The sequence below is a fragment of the Equus caballus genome, chromosome 2 (genome assembly GCF_041296265.1).
Source record: "Equus caballus isolate H_3958 breed thoroughbred chromosome 2, TB-T2T, whole genome shotgun sequence".
Lineage (NCBI taxonomy): Eukaryota > Metazoa > Chordata > Mammalia > Perissodactyla > Equidae > Equus > Equus caballus.
The window spans coordinates 42,466,935-42,483,529 of record NC_091685.1 but is presented as its reverse complement, the minus strand read 5'-3'; the positions used below and the strand labels follow the sequence as shown (position 1 = coordinate 42,483,529).

General features: G+C 36.8%; 1 protein-coding gene across 12 annotated transcripts in view; it reads right to left on the bottom strand.

Annotated features, from left to right (window-relative positions):
• RERE (arginine-glutamic acid dipeptide repeats) overlaps positions 1–16,595 on the bottom strand; it is a 402,750-nt gene that overhangs the window by 164,433 nt on the left and 221,722 nt on the right. For 11 of the 12 annotated variants that reach the window (XM_023635850.2, XM_070260991.1, XM_070260987.1 and 8 more), the window contains 2 exons: positions 11,467–11,572; positions 9,490–9,586 (listed from right to left, as the gene is read on the bottom strand). The exons of the other annotated variant lie outside the window; for it this stretch is intronic. In XM_023635850.2, the coding sequence (XP_023491618.2) occupies positions 9,490–9,586; positions 11,467–11,572 (203 nt within the window). The remainder of the gene's footprint in view (positions 1–9,489; positions 9,587–11,466; positions 11,573–16,595) is intronic. 12 annotated transcript variants of the gene reach the window in all.

The window sequence follows — 16,595 nt, the reverse complement described above, 5'->3', positions numbered from 1 at the left end:
GTATTTAGCAGCATCCCTGGCCTCTACCCCATAGCGCCCACACACACATCAATGTGACAATCAAAAATATCTAACCACATTGCCCAATGTTCCCTGGGAAGAGCACCACAACTGGTTTAGGGAAAGCCAAAAGCAGTAAGAAGAAAAGCATATCATCTGATAAATTACTATGACATTGTAATAAAAGGGATTTTATCTGCCATTATGTCCTCTATTTACTTCCTGTTTGATTCTATGAAGGGTATTGATTTTTGCATGTAATTTTATATCCTGCTACTAGACCGAATTCTTTATTTGATTTTAATCATTGATTCTTTGAGGTTTTCCAGATACGCTGTTATTTGCAAATAAACATAGTTTTGCTTCTTCTTTACCCTCCTTAAGCTTCTAATTACATTGAACCTCTAATACAATGTGGAAAGTAGTAGAAATAGTGGGCATCCTTGCCTTGTTCCTGATCTCAGTAGAAATGTTTCTCAGGTGTCCCCATTATATATGACACTAGCTTTAGAAATAATCTTATCATAATGATAGCTTTGGAGATATGGTTTCCTTAGACTTATTAACGTGGTATATGATACTAACAAAGTCTCTAATATTGAATCCACCTTGCATTCCTGGAACAAACCCCAGTTGGTCATAATGTATTTTTTAATGAGATAGAAGTTTTTTTAAAGATTTGATTAATTAGATCTAATGCTTTTCTCATTAACTTCTGCTTTCATCTTTATAATTTCCTTCTTCATACTTTCTTGTTGCTGTTGTTCATAACAACCTTATTCATACTAGCCTAGAAACGATCCAAATGTTCATCAAGAGGGAAATGAGTAAACAAATCACTGTGTATTTGCACAATGAAATACTACGCAACAATACAAAGGAAAGAGCTACTAATACATAGCACATCATGGAAAAATCTCACATATTAAATGTTGAGTAAAAGAAGGCAGACACAAAAAAGTACATACTTATGGTTACATTTATATGAAGTTCTACAACAAGCAAAAGTAATTTATGGTGAGAGAAATCAGAATAGTAGTTGCTTCTGGGTGGGAAGTTTTGAAAGGAAAGTAGCTTAAGGCAACTTTCTCGGATGATGGGACTATTCCATGCCTTATTTAGGGTCAAGCAAATTTATCAAAATTTATGAAAATATAAACTTAAAATCTGCACTTTACGGTATACTAGAAAAGAAGCATTGGGAAAAACAAAACAAGAGTCATTAGCATGCAGCTGTGGCTATTTAAAGTTGCTGTTCGTTCCAAGTTAATGAGCCCTCCTGTACTGGGCCCTGAGTATTGAGCAGAACTGAAGACAGGGATGACATGAACAGGTAAATGCACTGTGGTTGACTCTGACTAGCTGGCATCCATTTTGAAATACTTTTCCTATCACTTCTTGCTGAAGAGTAGTGCTTACATTTAAAAATGTGTGTATATGTGTGAGCATCATTTTAAGCATTCGATATTTTTTCTCCAGAGACCTCCTTTCATCATGCACTCTCTCAAAAGCAGTACATTATTTGACAGTGTTTGTGGAATGGAGGAGAAGAGATTGTTAAAAGAGAGACTATTGCCATCACTCCTACCTTGCTGAAATATCTGGTTTCAGAGCCTCCTAAGGTCCTATATACACCATTTCTTATGTGACACTTCACTGTTAACAGAAAATATGACTAAAGACAGGGAAGCCCCACATCTTAGGGTCCTTTCATTCATCAGTAACAAAGGCTTCCTTGGAAAGACTCATTCAGTAGTCCTTTGGTGTGTTGTCCCACAGAGCTATGCTCTGGGCACTGCACCATCTCAAGAGTCCTCTGGCGAGTGGGAGGAAGCTATTTCAAGGAGATGAAGGAGAGGGAAGAGAACTTTCCTATGCAAGGAGAGAATACAAATGGCAACTGCAGCCCAGAAATTCATTCCCTTAAAATTATCCATAACTAGGAAAGTCTGTGTATATCCCTGGGCATGTGCAAACTCGGAGAAACTTGTGAAGAGGTACGCGAGCATGTACAGAATGCTTATAGTAGCATGTTTGTTTACAGCTGTTGTTATCACTCTCAGCCAAAAATGAAGAGGGAAAAAAGATTTTGAGATAGAATCAGTATCTTGTCTACTGTAAGCCATGTGATTAATGACAGGCATAGGATTTTTTTTTTTAAATTTCTTTTCTGTTTCTAGCTCTGTTTCTCTTGTCTTCCTATGGGTTATCTGAACAGTTTTTAGGATTCCATACTGATTTATTTATAGCGTTTTGAATATATCACTCTGGTTTTCTCAGTGGTTGCTCTAAGTATAACACAACATTCCTTTCACTTAAGTTCCTTTTCTTTAAAAAAGATTGGCACCTGAGCTAACATCTGTTGCCAATCTTCTGGGGTTTTATTAGTTTTTTTCCCCTTCTTCTTCTCCCCTCTAGCTCCCCCCAAAGCACCCCCAGTACGGAGTTGTATATTCTAGTTGTGCTATGTGGGACGCCGCCTCAGCAAGGCCTAATGAGCAGTGCTAGGCCCATGCCCAGGATCAGAACCTGGGAAACCCTGGGTTGCCGAAGTGGAGCGTGAACTTAACCACTTGGCCATTGGGCCAGCCCCCACTTAAGTCCCTTTGCCTCTCCATTTTTTAAATCCAATTGTCTTAAGTATTTCCTCTATATACATTGAACACAACATCAGTGCATTCTTTTGATTTATTTGTTGTTCTTTTTATCACTTAAGAAGGAAATTTAACTCATTTAATTTTATTTTTTCATTTAAATTGATGTGTTTATTATAACTACTTTTCCTCTGATCATGAATGCAGGTCATAAATCCTGGTATATAGTATTTTTACTGTCATTTTAAAAAATTTCTTTAATTTCAGTTTGTATTTCCCCTTCTACTCAGGAGTTGTTTAATAGGAAGTTTTAAATTTCCAGGTGAAAGAGTCTTTCTGTTCTTCGTTTCTGTTTGTAAACTATAGTTTTATTGCATTTTAATCGGATATATGTTTTCTTTGTGATCTTAATATATGATGAATTTTTGAGACTATGCCAAGGTACATAAGAAGAATGAATATATTTTTGACTATCAGGGTATAGAGTTCAATATATGTCTGTAAGATTAAATGCATAGGAATAAATGTAACAAGAATGAGGAAATCTCTAGAAGGAAAATTCTTGAACACTCCTGAAGGACACATAAGTAAACATGAATAAATGGAAAAACATCCCGTTTTTGGATAGGAAAACTCAACATGGCATTTCACCATAGCTTGACCTACAAATTCAATGCAATCCTAATACAAACATCAACTAGCTTTTTTTTATGGAATGAAACAAGTTAATACTAAGATTCACATGGAAAAACAAATAACTGAAAAAGGGGGGAACTAGCCCCATCAGACATTAAAACATACTACAAAGCCTCTCTAATTAAAAGAGTGTGGTTACTGACCTACAGGCAATAGAATACAGACTAGCAAGTTCTAAATACATAAGGAAAATAATATATGACACAGGTGGCATCTCAAACCACTGAGCTAAAAATAGACTTTTTAATAAATGGTCCTGGGACAACTGGGTAGAATTCTTCTTTAAATTTGGTGTAGAGAAAGGTTTTCTAACTATGACTCAAAGTCCTGAGGGAATAAAAGAAAAGACTGATAAATTTGACTGGATAAAAATAAGCTTTGCATAATTTTTTTAAAACCCATAATATTAAAAGAAAACTAATAGAAGAGGGAGAAAATATTTGCAAAAGATATAATAGACACATAAAGAACTTTTTAGAAGTGAAAGACAGACAAAAACCCAACAGAAAAGATTTGAACAGACAATTCACTAAAGAACAGACAAAAATATCCTATGAAAAATGCTCAAACACACTCACTGTTAGTAAAATAAAGTGAAACAACACTGAAATACTATTTCTCACCTATTTGACTGGCAAAATTTCAAAAACTAAGACAATATATTCTGTTGAGGAAACAGGAAGTCTAAGACATTGTTGAAGGGAATGCAAATTGGTATATGTTTTCTGGAGGAAAACTACATAAACATAAGCCTTTCCATCCAGCAACCCCTATCCTATAAATGCACACTGAAGATACACATACCACAATAAAGAAATAAGGTGAGTGGGAAAGAAGTGGGCAAAGAAAACAGCAGGGTGAAGACTACATCTTTTTAGTGTGACCCTGAGAACCAGAGCAATAGGCCACAAACTCTCACGTACCCTAAAAACAAACAGTCCAAATCAACCAGTAGGAACCAAAACGGCACGCAAAGTCAATCAAATGAACCTAACTGTATTACAAATGAGTAACACAATCACATGTAAGGAGGTATGAAAGAAGAGAACTGACCTAAGCAACTTTGGAAAACAGTATCTTGCCAATACACTTTAAAGACAAAACTTTAGTCAGTAAATGTGTTTCTCACAGGGATATGGGTTACAAATTCTGAAACTAAACTATGTGCATTCTACAATTGAATAAAAATAAGCAAATATAAATATATTTTAAACAACCCAAGAACTGAGTTTTTCACCGTTGAAGAAAGAAGTTACAAATAGAGGAAAGGGGAAGGATAAAATGAATCTTGTGGTGTTGGACTGGAAGCTTGCTTTCCCCTTCTCTGCTCTCAGCCATGGGAGGATACAAGGAGAAGCCGGCGGTCCAGAAGAGGGATGTCACCAGAACTCAAACATGCTGGCACCCTGATCTCGGACTTCCAGCCTCCAGAACTGTGAGAAACAAATTTCTGTTGTTTATAAGCCACCCAGTCTATGGTACTTTGTTACAGCAGCCCAAATGTAGTAAGACGTTAGTGAAAGTTAAATAAGGTCTTCAGTTCAATGGTATTGTACTAATGCTAAGCAATTTCCAGGTTCTGATAACTGTACTACAGTTAGGTAGAATGTTAACACCAAGGAAGATTGCGGGAGGGATAAACGGAAACTCCGCACATGTAACTTCTCTGTGTGTCTAAAAGTAGCTTCAAATAAAATAATTTTAAAAGGACTATGAAGTATTCAAGGGCAGAGAGAGCATGTCATTCAGATGGGTGTTCCCAGCACCTACAGAGCCCTTCCTCTACTAGTGGCTCAATAACATGTTAAATGATGAATGAATAAATTAATTAAATGACTGACAAGTTATTGAGTCTAATGAAGTACTAAGCATGCACAGACAACACAACAAAAATGCTGCAGGTTGAAGTTATTTCACATATAAAAATAAGTGTAGACTAAAGCCAGGAAATGAATCTTAAACAGCAAAACTAAGAGCTCTGGGGCATCATAAAACTCCTTCAGGAACTTGCAAGAGCTAAAGGAATTTTGTAAATGCTAAGGAATGGTTGGGGAACTATACAAAGATGTAATTAATCTGTTTTAATCTCTACACATATATGATCCTAGCTGTCCATAACCAAGTAAGGAGATAAATTAATTCAGAATGAAAAGAGGGATATTAGAAGCCCTGAAGAGCTAGTTTATGGTTTCTTGGCCCTGTGCTTCCAGAAAACTCACAAATAAAACACATTCCTATAATATGAATACCTAGGTAAGATGACAGCTTGTAACCTGACCTACCTTAGGATAGTTTTTTTCCAAGTGAATACTTGAAGTAAGAAGCAGATAAACAGAAAGTCGGAAAACAGCCCTCAAGCTGATGAGATATTTATGATCTCCTGGGCTGCCCTCCACAATCAATACTTGAGAATTCATTGTTAACAAGTGCAGAGCCAGGATAAACCTGAAAATGTTGCCCATGCCACACATTCACAGTCCAATCACAAAGCAGTCTCTTTAGATCCTTTGATCGTCAATAAAACATTATCCTTAGGGTGAAAAAAGTTACACGGCAAACAAATTGCAAACTACAATTTTTATTTAGCTTAATAAAATTTATCTGCTCATTCTCAGAGCAGGTTTACCTGCTCATTCTTGGGGCATCTAGAGATGGCTCCTTGAGCTAAACTCTTCTCCCCATAACTGAAGTAATCTGAGAATCCAAGCAACCCACCCAAGGGGCCAGAGAAAGAGAAAATAAATGTATGCTAGTAACTGTACCATCAATAACTCAATACAGAATTATATTTAATTTCACTTTTTCTTTTCTCTCTTTTACGCTTTTAAGAACTCAATTCAGATTCAATAAGCATAAGCATGCTTATTTATGTTATTGAGCGGGAGACACTCTGTAAGACACTTTTTCACACAACTTATCTTACTGGATGTAGAACCAGAAGATGTGTGTTGGGTTCAGGGTTCTGTCAGTTAATCACGTGACCCTGAATAAGATTGTCAGGAGGGTGGCTCAAAGGTTAACAAACTTCACCTTCGTCACAAAACTACATGGCAGAGCCAGGATTCAAACCGAAGTCTTCTAATTTCAGTTTGGTGCTTTTTCTATTATACCAATATCCAAAATACTTACCTGGGAATAAGGAGAACTCAAAAATACTCTGCTCAAGATACTAACTTTATTATATGGTTATTGATAAATGTAATGAAGAACAGAAAATAAACAGCTGTAGAAACTTAGCTTGAAAGGTAGGGATGAGGGACAGCCAAGACAAGAACTCAGAAACAACAGCAAAGCAGTCATGCTGGACCTCGACACAAGATTTCTAAAACTATGAAGATCCCACAGTCTCTCCTAGGGATAAGTTTAAGTTGGGTAGGAAAATGCTACAGTCTCAATTTACACAGAAGAGGCTGCAAAGGAATTTTGTCTTCTTTTTGATTCATGATGGCTAAAGGACAAAGTTCTCCCTTCCTTCTTTATAACCCAACCTCAGCACCAGCTTGAAAGAGAAAGTTATATATCATTTCCTCCTGAGTGAATGGAGTGGCAAGAACCCCAAGAGTCGGTGTGAGACCAATGAATCCATACAACCCAGCACTTTGATCTTAGAGAAGAATGGTGCAAAGCACTAACACTATCCGTCTTTTTCTTTCCTTTTTCTTTTTCGTCCTTCACGGTTTTTCATTATATTTATTTGATCCTCTTTCATGTGCCTACGCACTATTTTATTTATCTCGCTTTCAATTTTGAATTTATTTTTGGCAGTACTGCTTTATATCTATGGAGAAAGAAAAAATTCTTTCTGTGGATAAATGGTGAAGAAAAGATTGGAAGAAAAAGTTAAAGCTTAATATACCCCACACCCAACAATATTTTTTAATTAAAGTAATCTAGCTTTGGTGAAGACAAAAGGAATAAACAGAGATTCCTGGGGGCACTGTCAGTCAATTCTGCTTTTATCAAAGATGATCTTACAGTGAGCAATCAGCCACTGAGAACCAGGTGAGATTACTAAGCAACAGTAAGAACCACAGAGATGAGCTCCAGATGCAGGCAAATGTCAATATGTCCACAAGCATTTACTGAGCATCTACTAGGCCAGATCATTCAGTAACTATGTGACCACTATCATCTGGTGTCTTTGATAAAAAACCCAACTGTCAAGTCACACATAAGATGCTCTTTTTGAAGCCAACAAAATCAAATTTAAGATTACAGCTTTATAAAATCACTTTATGACCACTTTAAAGAAAATACCACAGGAGAAAATAACTAATCAATAGAAGGGCTCCAAGTCACATAGACAGTGAAAAGAAGATAAGGAATCACCACTTTAGTACTCCAGCCCTTTAGTGGCCAATGAAGAGACAGTGACCTATACATTTACACATCTCCAGAAAATATGATTGTAAACTTGGTTAAAGTAAATTAATCTGGGTCCAGCTGGAATTGCCTAGGACAACCAGCTCTTCTAAAAATGCTAAAATAGCATAAAATAACTTTATAAATTGTAATAGCCTCTAATAAATACTCAAATATACTAACTTTAAGCAAATATATCAAAACATATTGAATAACCAGGGCTATATATCTCATCTATTTATTTTAACTTCAACCCTAAATCGCTCAAAATCATTTACCTCAACCAATGAAACAAGATGGAAAGAGGAGGGAAAAAGTATGCAAAGCAGGATAAGAAATAATCCCAGGATCAAGCCACTTGTCTTAGCTAACAATTTAATAGTTCCATGAAACTATCCAACCTCCCATTAACTTGCTTTCTTTAGCATGTGAGTTTAAGATCAGAAAGCCATCACCACAAAGACACAAAAAGCTTGTGGGAATTTTAGAACAAGTTTATAAAACACCACAGGAATTCTCTAAATTTATCTGAGGTCCTATAAGAAGCCAAATCTAACCACATACGCTCCCTCCCCTACAGCGGGGGTTGGCCAACTATAGCCCATAAGCCAAATCTGGCCCATTGCCTGTTTTTGTTCAGCCTGAGAACTAAAAATGGCTTTTACATTTTTAAATGGCTAAAAAAAAAAATCAAATGAAATTCAAATTTCAGTGTCCTTAAATAAAGTTTTATTGGCGCACAGCCACCTCATTTATTTACATGTTGCCTATGGCTTTTGCGCTACAATGACTAAGATGAGTAGTTTCAACAGAGACTGTTTGAAAGATTATCTGGCCCAAAAAGTTTGTCAAAACCTGCCCTACATTAAAAGTTGCTACTAATTTGCCTTGAAATAACTAGCTTTAGCTATGTAGCTTTGCACAAGAGACTCCAGATGGTTTTTACTGAGTACCATCTGAGCAATATAATAATTATTGTATCTCATTATAGTTCAGCTAAAAGCCAGCAAATCTCTATGACTTTTTTTTAAACCGTATTTAACAAAGAAAGGTCTTTCATCACTTTATTATTTCCACTGCAGAAAGAGTTATAAGAATATTATTTGTCTTATTTCCACTTAAGAAGCCCAAAGTCTTCTACTTATATACAAAATACACCAGAATATATGGGCATCCTTTTCTTGAAAGAGACAGAAAATATCAGACGGTGCAAAATAGGGGCTCATAGTCACTTTTTGACATAATTACTAAGACATTAAGATTAACTGCAATGTTACCTTTGCCTCAGAATAAAATCTTCAGTATATTCTCCCTACCCCCAAGCATTTTAGTAGGAAATTTTTCATATATACAGAAAATTGAAAGAATAGATCAATGAAAATTTCTGTAAACTTTGCTTAGATTCTCAATTAATTACATGCCGCTATATTTGTTTCACCCATTTCTTTATCTACCTTTTCTAGTGGCAGTAACTGAATCTCTTTAGGAAATAATCTGTAGTCCATCATAATATTTCACCCTAAATATTTTAGCAACCACTACCAGGACAGTCATTATCAAGGAAATAAAGACACAAAACTATAGAGAGGGTGTAAAAAAAATAAAATAGACAAAAATAGTTTTGTTTTCTTTTTCTCACACAGATGAGTGAAGATAGAGGCAACCTCTGAAATCCTAATAATCCACAAAGTTAATACTGCAGTGTTAGTTTACTGAGACCATAAGAGTACTTTGATTAACATCATGATTATCAAAAGAGATCAGGATAGCTTAGACTCTCTACCTCACATGTTCGATGACTTCTCCCTCACAGGAAAGATCCATCTCTGGCACTTACCTAAGGGCAGCAGCATGGTAAGTGTCAACGTAATCAGAAATGAAGAGCTCTCGGTTCTTAATAACTGGGTCTGTAATGACAAGTTCTCTTCCAGAGTCTGTCAAAAAAAAAAAAATCAATTAATTAAGAAGATATTAAAATTGAGCTTCCCAAAACATTTAGGAAGATTTTGCAAAATTTTTCTTTCAGGTTCACCACCCACTAAAGAAAGCACAATAAGTAACCAGGCCTGGTCAGCAAAATAGAGAAGAGAATTACATATAGCAGGAATAACAGGAACAAAGTATCCGGTTGGATATGTTTTATATCCTTTACTAAGTCCCCACAGTTCGCCAAAATGCATTAAGCACAAAAACGAAAAAAGAAGGAAAAAGACAAGAAATAACTATCACATTCTAGCAACTTGTAAACTACTAAAATATTTAGTGATCTAGTCCATCTTATGTTTTACTGCTATATATTCCAGGATGGGGTGAAACCACATTGGTTCTGTTGAAAAGAATAAACAAGCTACTATTTTTTTTAACTTTTTATTGAGATTACAATAGTTTACAACCTTGCGAAATTTCAGTTGTACATTATTGTCTGTCAGTCGTGATGTAGGTGCACCACTTCACCCTTTGTGCCCACCCCCACCCCCCCTTTCCCCTGGTAACCACTAATCTGTTATCTTTGTCTACATATTTAATTTCCACATATGAGTGGAGTCATACAGAGATTTTCTTTCTCTATCTGGCTTATTTCACTTAACAAGCTACTGTTTTTAATAAGGAACCATAGTTTAAATGCTTTAACAGGAATTTTTATAGTTTCAAAGAAGAAAAACAACTAGTAATATATAAAAGAACATCATTCTTCAAAACTGTCTTTGACTACTGGTTTGTTGACTCAAAACCTATCACCAAAAGCAACGCAGAAGAGTACGAAGAATTCAGACATCAGGGCTAGACAGAGCTGGATCCCGGCCTTACATATGTGGCCTTGGCAACTCTCTTAGCATCACTAAGCCTTGATTTCCTCATCTGGAAGGGGAGAGTAACAAACCCTAATCAATGGGTAACAAACGTGAAGTCTAGCATCTCTCAAAAATCAGTAAGAAAGAGCTATGATACACCTGAACAAATGTAATATACATTTTATGTCCATATCTCATATGTAAATAAAGTTATTAGGTACAAGCTACAATGCCAGAGGGAGAAAAAGTAAAAGATGCTCTGAACTAGCTTCCTTATTATTTTGAAAGTCAAGACTCAATCTGAATTCCAAAATATTCAGAATAGCTTTGCTTTGAAAACTGATGTTCACAACCTTGAATACAGAAAAGTTCAATAATACAGATTATTGAAAAGAAAAAAAGAAATAAAATACAATCCTATAGGGTTTTAAATATTACTAGAGTTCATCATTAAGTGAGAAAAAGGATGGGGGAAAAGAAAAAAAGTGAAATTATGAGGCTGGCCCAGTGGTGTAGCGGTTAAGTTTGAATGCTCCACTTTGGCAGCCCAGGGTTCACAGGTTAGGATGGATCCCGGGCGCAGACCTAGCACTGTTCATGAAGCCATGCTGTGGCGGCATCTCACATAAAACAGAGGAAGATTGGCACAGATGTTAGCTCCGTGACAATGTTCCCCAAGCAAAAAAGAGGAAGACTGGCAACAGATGTTAGCTCAGGACCAATCTTCCTCCCCCCAAAAAAGGACTGTTACTTCCACAGAACGCCTGTCTCTATTCAAAGGTAAAGGTGCTATGAGCACATGCTCTGACAGTTTGGGGGTTTTTTGGTGGGTTTTTTTTTAAGGCAAAAATAATGAAAGAACTCAGCAACAAAAATAATAAACACTTCAGCAATGTCCTTATTTATAAAAGTTTTTTTAGAGAAAATTTTTCATAGTAGTTATCTCTACTTAATGAATGCTTTTAGAAGGAACTTTGTCCAAAGCTAAGAAAGTGTAAGATCAAACCAGAAAGACTATTTACCATTTTCATTATGCCGATCCTGAACCAAATGCTGATACACAGAATCTGGAACTTCAGATTGACGGTAGTACCATTTGACGTTCATGAGTAGATGGTCCCTCTTACTCTGAAAAGGAAAATCTAACAGCATTAGGAACAAGATTTCAGGTGCCCACAGGTGCATACCATACCCATGATCAAAAGCCCCTGGAAACAGGTGGACAGGCAGAGAGGGAGACAGACAATTACAACCAGGACCACAAAAATACTTAAGTCAATTATGAGGTCAAATTCTACTTTTTTAAAAATCCCAGCCACAGGACCTTTCTGACTCTACCCCTCAAAGCTGCTTATTTCAGGAAACAAGACATAAAATTTGAATCTGTAAATCTCCCCAGTTTGATTAACTAATTCATTCAATATTATAGTTCTTATTTAGCATTAACTATATAGTAGTACTACATGAATACATCCTTCTTCTATCTTAATCCTTAACCACTTTGGCAATAAACATTTATAAACTGTTAGCACACTGTCAAAGCCATTATAGGCAACAAGCTGGAAAGAATTTATCCAGCAAGCCCTGGCACAAAGTCATCTCTCCAAGGTTTGCCAATCACCCAGATTGAATTACATTCTCCCTCCACTTTATTGCCACTTTATTTGAAGTTACTGCTATATTGCAAACCAACAGAACAAACTATGGGTGGTGATGAAGGTACTATGAGTCCATGGAGTGGGGACTCTTGTCTTATTTATTTTCAAATTTCCAGACAACAGAACACCTTGTACATAAATATTTGTGAATAACGAAGAGTTCTACGACGATCAGGGCCTCATCAATGTCTGTGGGACATGTAACCCACGTTATCTCTAAAAGTCAACTTTGTTCCTAGTTCATTGAAAGAATAAAGGATCAAATATTGTCCTTCCATGTGAAGGCTATGGGGCTACAACTTGAGGTAGATTGTATCTGTGCACCTGGTCGTGAAACATCTCAACATGGCAGTGAACTAAGGCTTCCTGTGGCGCCTCATACAATACTTTTCCAACCCAGGTGAGGGCCTTAAGAGACTTCCCCATGGTGAATGCAATACCACTCCTCTTAGCAGCTTCTATCTTCTCATCACAAGTCAGCAGGTCAGAAATGAATGAGCGCTGAAATTCCTCATATGTATAAAGAAGATGGCTAAATCCTAAAATACATCAAAGAGCCTTCTTTAATCAAGTAAGATGCTTTTTGCTTTACTGAGAGGTATACATAGAGTCTTCACTAAAAAGCAGGAAGGCTAAAAAAAAAAAAAAAAAAAAAAACCTTTGCTAAAATATTTAAGCCATTTAAAGAACCACACACACACAAAAAAAATTGCCAAACATCTTGACTGAACTCCAATGTGAAGAAGTGCTATTCCAAAGTAAATATCATAAACACGAAGATTCTTACTGTGCAAACTGTGCAATTAACTGTGTCAAATAGACAAGCCTACCAAAAAAAAAAGGGCACCATTACTGGTTTGAATAAAGTAGATTGTATACAAAGAATAATCCTACATAAGGGATACTTTTTAGGGATACTTTTTAGTTTTTATGCATTTTGCACTTTTATATTCTACACCATTTACACCGCAGGTGGGAAAATGAGGACAAATCAGTATGCTACACAACAAGAATAAATGTTATATATAGGAGTTTATAGACAGGAGCAATTACTTCCAGCAGGGAATTATGGATGGAGCAGGTAACACCTGACCTGGGAAAAAAAAATTGGGAAAGATTTCAATGGATTCTTTCCAGGCAAAGGAGGAGACCTAAGAAAGACACAAAGATAAAGTATAAGACATATCCAGATGCACATGGTCCGTCTCTCTGCAGCACAGGTAAATGTTCTGCCAGATACCGAGAGGAAGCTGAATCCCAACTGTAGTTTGGCCTTTAATGGGCTTCTAAATCTCTGGGACAAATGGGGTCTTCTATCTCCCTTGCTGACCAAATACACGGGCAGTGAGGTACAAAACACCAGGATGCGCGGAATGCAAACTGGTACAGCCACTATGGAAAACAGTATGGAGATTTCTCAAAAAGTTAAAAATAGAAATACCCTATGACCCAGCCATCCCATTACTGGGTATCTATCCTAAGAACCTGAAATCAGAAATCTCAAGAGTCCATTGCACCCCTATGTTCATCGCAGCATTATTTACAATAGCCAAGACGTGGAACCAACCTACATGCCCAGAAACTGATGATTGGATAAAGAAGATGTGGTATATATACACAATGGAATACTACTCAGCCATAAAAAAAGACAAAATTGGCCCATTCACAGCAACGTGGATGGACCTCGAGGGTATTATGTTAAGCGAAATAAGCCAGTCAGAGAAAGACGAACTCTATATGACTCCACTCATAGGTGGAAGTTAGTATATTGATAAGGAGATCTGCTCGGTGGTTACCAGGGAAAAGGGGGGTTGGGGGGAGGGCACAAAGGGGGAAGTGGTGTACCCACAACATGACTAACAAAAATGTACAACTGAAATCTCACAAGATTGTAATCTATCATAACATTAATAATAAAAAAAAAATATATCAGCTACTTCAATGCCTGCTATATTCCAAAACCAAGGTGTTATTTGAGAACCATTTAATTTTTCAGCAAATATTTATTGAGTTTACTATGACCCAAGTAGTGTTCTATGTGTACTGTTCTTTTTGAACAAAAGTAGACAAAAATCAAAATAAACAAAAATCCTTCTTCCCAAGGAACTTACATTTTGGTAGAGGCATATAATCTTCTAGTCTCTGAATAAAATTGAAAAATAAAATATTTGGGAAATAAATGGATTTATTTATTTAATGATTTAGGAGTAATCAATTCAATCTTTCCTAAATATAGAGAAATTTTGCATCAAGAAGTTAAAATATCTCTCAATAAAATAACAGAAATACTGCATATTTTGGAGTTGTAAGGTAAACTTGATAATAAAACCATAAAAAATAAAAAAATAAATTAATTGAAAACAAACAAACAAACAAAAAAAACACCAGGACGCGCAAGAGCAGCTAGAAGGCTACAGTTTCTTTCCTAGGCAGAGGGATAAAAAGCAGGACCAGGGTGAGAGCACTCATCACGGAAAGAAGGAGACAGACCAGAGGAAGGGGCGGAGCCTGTTGGCAAACTCAGTGATAAACTGACACACCGTCTAATACAGGGTTTCTCACCTCAGATTTTTGACATTTGGTCCAGATAAGTCTGTTGTGGGGGCCAGTCCTGTGCACTGTTAGATGTTTAGCAGCATCCCGGGCCTCCAACAACTAAAAGCCAGTGGCACCCCTCCCTCATTGTGACAACCAAAAATGTCTCCAAACATTGTCAAATGTCCCCTGTGGGGGCGAAATTACTCCCCAGTTGAAAACCAACGGTCTAACAGTTTCCTTTCTAAGGAAAGCTAAACCAGAATGGTAAGAATAAAGACTGGTTCAAGCACTACTGGGTGGGGAACATAGACTGCAGGTAAAAACACAGGGAAGTGTGTCATGGTTCAAATCCCACCTCTACCACTTCCAGCTACATGACTCTGGGCATGTTACTAAGGTTCTCTGACTCTCGCCTTTTCTGTAAAATGGGAATATTGAAACCTACCTAAAAGGACTAATGAAAGAATTAAAAAGATGGAAAAGCATCTGTACAGGAGTAGGTACTAAAGAGTAGTTTTCTCTGTTAATAAGTGACTATAACCTGTGCTTCACAGAAAAATTTCAAGAACTTTGCTGAAAATTGTAGGAGTTATTTCTTCACCAGCATGATTTCTTTCAAGAGATGACAGTGATCTCTAATCACTGAGCTACTAATGGATGCTTCAATGCTCACCGTAATGAATTTCTCTATAGCACACAAAGGAATTTGGACCTACTAGCAGTCCTAGCAACAATGTTCTAAAACCCATACTTCTATGTATTTCTGTAACACATCTAAGATGTCTGAAATCCAAAAGAACAGAAATAATCTTAAAAGTACCATAACTGGCAATCATATGTACAATGACTATTTTTCAGAACCAAGCCAGTGATTCTGGCAACCTTTTGAGGTCACATTATGTTATCTTCTGTCACAGGCATATTTAATGACTACACACACACACAATCACTGCTCTAGTTTATTTTGTACCTAGGTTTATGACTCCTAATAGTAGCCTTTACAAAGGCAGCTGAAAGTGTACTGGACTTCCTAATGCAATACTGCCCTACAACCAGGGAGCGGCAGCATTGCATTAAAAAAGCCTCCAGGATCTTACTGCACGGATGCAGCACAACAAAGGTAGACTCAAAACAAACAAAAGTTTTGAACAAATTTAAGTAGCTGTAATAGACAAAATCTTCCTAAACAGGCCAGGAACTTAGTTTAAGATTAGACATCTATAAAGGGAGGCAGTGCGCATTTCAGAGGGTATTAGACTAAAACTAGGTAATCTAGGATTCTAGTCCTGTCTGCATGCAACCACTAGATAACTGAGGGTGACCTTAGTGGAGTTACCTAGCCATCAGACAAGTGAAGGGTCAGAAAAGGAAGATTTCTACGGTCTCGTTCCATCTTACACGCTTATGTCTAGGTTGCTTCCCCAGACAAAACCGAGGAGATAGATAAAATGGGGCAGGAGACAATCCCTCCTGTTTTCTCTATATCAACACAATGGCATTAGCTAACATTACTATCCTAAACAAGTTCTACAGATTAAACTGTCATCTTCCGTGGAAGCTGACTGCTGTGCACTGAGGAACAGCAAAAGGGAGCAAGGGAGCATCCGCTCTTCCAAAGCCACCTCAGACACAGGTGCTGTTCGAACATTAACCATAAGAAATCATCATCTTCCCACTGTTCACCAAAGACTGCTGCTCAAAATCACAGAAAATTAAAGGCAGAAGTCAACTTCGAGATATATCATTTAATTCAACCCAAATCACCTGGGTTTGAATCATTGTTTGAATCATGGCTAAAACTTACTTAAGCTGTGTGACTTCAGGCAAATGACTTCTCCAAGCCTCAATTCTCTCATACACAAAATGAGGAAAAAATAATAGCCTCTACCTTACTAGGTTGTGAGGATTAAATAAATGAATATAAATGGAATGGATTGGCCCTCAATAAATGTTGG